The sequence below is a fragment of the Spinacia oleracea genome, chromosome 6 (genome assembly GCF_020520425.1).
Source record: "Spinacia oleracea cultivar Varoflay chromosome 6, BTI_SOV_V1, whole genome shotgun sequence".
Taxonomy (NCBI): domain Eukaryota; kingdom Viridiplantae; phylum Streptophyta; class Magnoliopsida; order Caryophyllales; family Amaranthaceae; genus Spinacia; species Spinacia oleracea.
Window position 1 is genome coordinate 94,935,788 of NC_079492.1, and position 5,012 is coordinate 94,940,799.

General features: G+C 36.0%; 1 protein-coding gene across 1 annotated transcript; it reads left to right on the forward strand.

Moving 5' to 3' along the window:
- The first annotated feature begins 1,380 nt into the window (after window positions 1-1,380).
- Window positions 1,381-4,802, forward strand: LOC110789591 (protein AUXIN SIGNALING F-BOX 2). The gene is made up of 3 exons (XM_021994288.2): window positions 1,381-2,207; window positions 3,218-3,713; window positions 3,877-4,802. Exons 1-3 carry the CDS (start codon window positions 1,756-1,758, stop codon window positions 4,651-4,653), a joined length of 1,725 nt encoding a protein of 574 aa, XP_021849980.2. The 5' UTR covers window positions 1,381-1,755; the 3' UTR covers window positions 4,654-4,802.
- The last annotated feature ends 210 nt before the right edge of the window (window positions 4,803-5,012 follow it).

The following is a 5,012-nucleotide window of genomic DNA, read 5'->3' on the forward strand; positions in this document are numbered from 1 at the left end:
GGGCAAGTATTTTGGCCTCCAGTTGTGGCTTGTGAGTGCACACAATCTTTGGTGTCGTGTTAACCTTAGAGGACGACCGCAAGTGTTCTACTGCACCGTAGTAGCAGGAAATTGTCTTTTAGAGCAGTGGTTCGGCCACGACGCGAGAATAGTTTTGTTCGTTCATCACAACATTGAGATTAGTCGTTGTAATTTCTTTTTCGTAACATAACCCTCCCTAAAAGTGCCCCTAGTGGAGATTGAACCCCTAACCTTTTGGTTAGAAATTAAAATCATTTACACTAGACTAAAACATTGATTGACAGAGGTATAAATTTTACACAAATAAAAAAAAGATGTTTTGTATTTCAAGTGAATGAAGGCGATTCATCAAAACTTATTTTTCCATTATATTTTGAGGGAGGATGACTTATTTAATCTTGAACTTATCTTACTGAATTTATTACACTTGCAAATCCAACTTTTAATCGGATAGATTTCACATTCTAGTATTCTACACGTTACTCCCTTACTACTTACATTGATGTGGTAAAGTTTGGAGCAAGTGTAGAATGAGACGTAATTAGAAGCAAAGTCTTTAGATTTGTACAAATCATTCCCTTCTTACTTTTTCTTACTCGAATTTCCCTCATTATTAAAGTAGCCAATGATGCCTCAGTCATAGCTCATCATCACATAAATTACCTAAATCCAATTATTTACTCACCTTTTTTTTTAAAAAAAATAATATCATAATCACCCCCAAAAACAAATAATAAAAAACCAAGTAATTATCATAATAACAAAAATCATAATTACAGGAGTAAGAAAAATGACTGAGATGAAAGAAAAAATTCACTGACAAAGCTACAGGGTATCATATCAACATCATATCTTTATCAATAACTCAAATATTATTTCCTTCAAAAAGTAAATAAATAATTCCCAAAATAAACTGAAAATTCCAAAAAACTTAAAAACTAAATAAAAAAAACACCCACACTCGCTTTCTTTGATAGGAGTAAACAAAAGCCAGTGGGCCCCAAAGATGCCCCTCACATGGCCAGGGTTACATTGAGGACCGTAATCCCCAAACTACCATTCATTTTTCTCAACTCAACCCTTTGAAAAACATACTCCGTAGTAATTTCGTACAAAGTATGAGGGGTATTACGGAATTCAAATATTTTTAATAAATAAATATATACTTTATTTATTTATGTTCAGAGGAGCTCTCTCATCGAAACAAGTGATAAGGACACATGCATGTTATGGCCATTTGGACTTTACTCATCTCAACGGTCAAGATTCCTTCCTACAATTTCCACGCTCTCCACTTTCCACCGTCCGATCTTCTTTCTTAACCGTAGTTAAATTTTAACCATCGTCAGTTAAGTTTAATCACCTCCTTCCTTCTTCCTCCTCTGTCTCCCCTCTCTTTGTCCTTCATCACTCTCCTTCCTCTCACAGTAGAGAGAGAAACAGACTTTTTAGAGAGGGAAAATTCTCACAAAATCAAATTCCTTTTTTTCCTTTTTTATTTTTTTTATTTTTTCTCTTTGTAGATTATTTTTAGAGAAATAATATTTTCTGTGTCATAATTTAAATCTTTTTCCCCCCATTTTGTAAAATTATTAGATCTAATTTCTGCAATCATTTCCTAAAAATGACGACTTTTTAGCCTACAAAAAAATTTAAAATAAAAAACCCACAAAAAAAAAATTCAATTTTTTCTTCCTAATTTTAGTAGTAGATCTATCAATTTCTATATTTAGGATGAATTATTTCCCAGAAGAAGTATTAGAGCATATCTTTGATTTTGTAACAAGCAACCAAGATAGAAACTCAGTATCATTAGTCTGTAAAACATGGTTTAAGGTAGAGAGAGAAAGCAGATCTCAAGTATTTATAGGAAACTGTTATGCAATTAACCCAGAAAGATTAATAGGGAGGTTTCCAAGATTAAGGGTACTTACTATAAAAGGAAAGCCTCATTTTGCAGATTTTAACTTGGTGCCTCATGATTGGGGAGGGTATATATACCCTTGGATTGAGGCACTTGCTAAGGGATGCCCTTCACTTGAAGGACTTAGGTTGAAGAGGATGGTTGTTAGTGATGAAAGTCTTGAGCTTTTGTCTAAATCTTTTTTGCATTTTAAGTCTTTGGTTTTGGTTAGTTGCGAAGGCTTCACTACTGATGGTCTTGCTGCTATTGCCTCTAATTGCAGGTACTTTATTTTCTTACCCTTTTTAATATATACTCCGTATATTTTATATTTTTAAGTACATTTTGGCTGTAGAAATATAGTAATGGAGTAAAAATGGAAAATAATTGGTAGTATGTTGTTGTGTTTGTCCTTTTTTTATTTTTATTTTTAGGCGTAAATATATAGTAGTACCTTAGTTTTGAGTAAAAATAGAAAATAGTTGGTGGATTTTCTTGTTTTTAATAGTAATTTGAATGTTTTCAGCTGGGGAAATGCATGTTTGGGATTGTAGATGTGAATTTTTGGGTAAAGAAAATGAGAACTTTTAAAAAATATATTTAGTAATTGTGTGAAAATAGAAATTGTTGGTAAATTGGGGTTTTTGGTTGGTGGGAAGTGGTTTTCATACAAGGGGCAAATCAGGAAATGAAGATCTAAGGAATTTTGAAGGGAGAAGGAAGTAAAAATTGGCAAGTTTGACTTTTTATGGAATCAGGTTTATGCTTTGCATCTGGGGTTTGAATTAATTTGTGGGAAGTCTGTTTAGTATGCTTTGTTAATTTGTGAATCTTGGTATAAAAAACTACTAATATTATTAATTAATATGTTTGCAATTAAGAGCATAGGTTTATTCAATGGATCTTTATTTTAATTATGGTAGTTGGATGTTGAAAGTAACTTTTGGAACCGAAAGTTGGGGCCTTTTCTGGTGAGAGATATAGTTCATCCAATGGATTGGGACATTCTATTGAGAGCAAAGTCTTAGCTTTTTTTCATTGTGATTTTGTTTCTGTTCCTTATTCTTTTAGGTCGAATATACCTTTGTTTTACTGTACTGAAGCGTGTATTATGCTGAGGCTTAGTTTCTCTTGGTTGGTTGAATTTGGATTCGTAAGCTATAATTGAATAGTAGTTGGTGATATTATTGTTGTGCCTTTGTGGCTCATGAGCTTCAATATCGCTTATTTTCTGTATTTTTGAAGATAAAGTAATTAGTTTTATACTGATGTGGCACTCCTCGAATGTACTAGGTACCTGAGAGAGCTGGACTTGCAGGAAAATGAGGTAGATGATCGCAAGGGACATTGGCTAAGTTGTTTTCCTGAGAGTTGCACATCGCTTGTGTCCCTCAATTTTGCATGCCTCAAGGGTGAAGTAAACCTTGCAGCCTTAGAGAGGCTGGTAACAAGGAGTCCAAATCTTAGGAGTCTCAGGTTAAACCGTGCTGTTCCTTTTGAGACACTTCAGAAGATCCTCACCAAGGCACCTGAACTCTCAGACTTGGGCACAGGATCATTTGTCCACGATCCGAAATCCGAGACCTACAATAAGCTCAAGACTGCCATTTCTAAATGTGAATCTGTTAGGAGCTTATCAGGTTTCTTGGAGGTTTCTGATCGCTGCCTTCCAGCTTTTTATCCACTTTGCTCAAATTTGACTACTTTGAACCTCAGTTACGCACCTGGAATTAGTGGTTTTGAGTTAACGCAGCTAATCCTTCATTGCAAGAAACTCCAACGCCTGTGGGTAAGTTTCTTATCACTTTTTTAACTATTGCATGATTTCTATTGAATAAAATGTTATAGATAAAATGTATGGGGTATCTAGGGTTTTATTCCTTTTGCTTTGGCTTGATTTAAATAGGGACAAGATGAAAACGTGTGTAATTGTAGGCTTTTGTATGTTGCAGATATTAGATTGCATTGGAGACAAGGGGCTTGCTCTTGTTGCAGAAACTTGTAAAGAATTGGAAGAGCTAAGAGTTTTTCCTTCTGACCCATTTGCTCCTGGGGAAGCTGCTGCTGTGACGGAGGAAGGGCTGGTTGCGATATCAAGTGGCTGTCCAAAGCTTAATTCAGTCCTCTACTTTTGCCACCAAATGACTAATGCTGGGCTAATAACCGTGGCAAAGAACTGCCCAAATTTCACCCGATTCAGGTTGTGTATCCTAGACCCAATAAAACCTGATGCGGTGACAGGGGAACCTTTAGATGAAGGTTTTGGGGCAATTGTTCAATCATGCAAGCGGTTGAAGCGATTATCGATTTCAGGACTCCTGACTGATGAGGTATTCATGTACATTGGGATGTATGGGGAACAATTAGAAATGCTATCTGTTGCATTTGCTGGAGATAGTGATAAGGGGATGATTAATGTGTTAAACGGGTGCAAGAAGCTGCGTAAGTTGGAGATTAGGGATTGCCCCTTTGGAAATGTGGCACTTCTAACAGACATTGGGAAGTATGAAGCAATGCGATCCCTTTGGATGTCTTCCTGTGAAGTAACCTTAGGGGCTTGTAAGTTGCTTGCGAGGAAGATGTCACGGTTGAACGTGGAGATAATCGATGAGAACGAGCAAGGGGATTTCAATCTCGATGATGACAGGCAGAAAGTAGAAAAGATGTACCTATATCGAACTTTGGCCGGTCCACGAAAAGATGCACCAGAGTTCGTATGGACCTTGTAGTTTTTATCTTTTATCTCTTTAGTTTTGGATTCTTTTTCTTGTATTGCTGCTTTTGTTTTTCTTAGGAAAACTGCTTTACGGACTTGTAGAATTATGGTCGACTTACTTTCTCCAAATTGATGGGCAATCCTAATATTTTGCATCTTCTATATCATAGCATCTTCGTATTCATCAATCACTAAGCAGTAAGCAGGTATAGTCTCTACTCTCGAGCCCTCCACTCTGCACCTGGTAACCTGAGCATTGCCTTCAAAATTAATGTTAGGCTATAAATTTTTACCAGCCCCCTTTGCCGCTATTAATATATTTAAGCCATTTCCGCACTCGTAATGGGCTTCAGTTTGCTTAATACAGTACTT

Bases quoted from the DNA above. Each gene is read 5' to 3' on its own strand.
- LOC110789591 (XM_021994288.2), top strand. From the start codon at position 1,756: ATGAATTATTTCCCAGAAGAAGTATTAGAGCATATCTTTGATTTTGTA. The intron at 2,208-3,217 runs GTACTTTATTTT...CGAATGTACTAG, and splicing joins GCTATTGCCTCTAATTGCAG to GTACCTGAGAGAGCTGGACT. The intron at 3,714-3,876 runs GTAAGTTTCTTA...TGTATGTTGCAG, and splicing joins AGAAACTCCAACGCCTGTGG to ATATTAGATTGCATTGGAGA.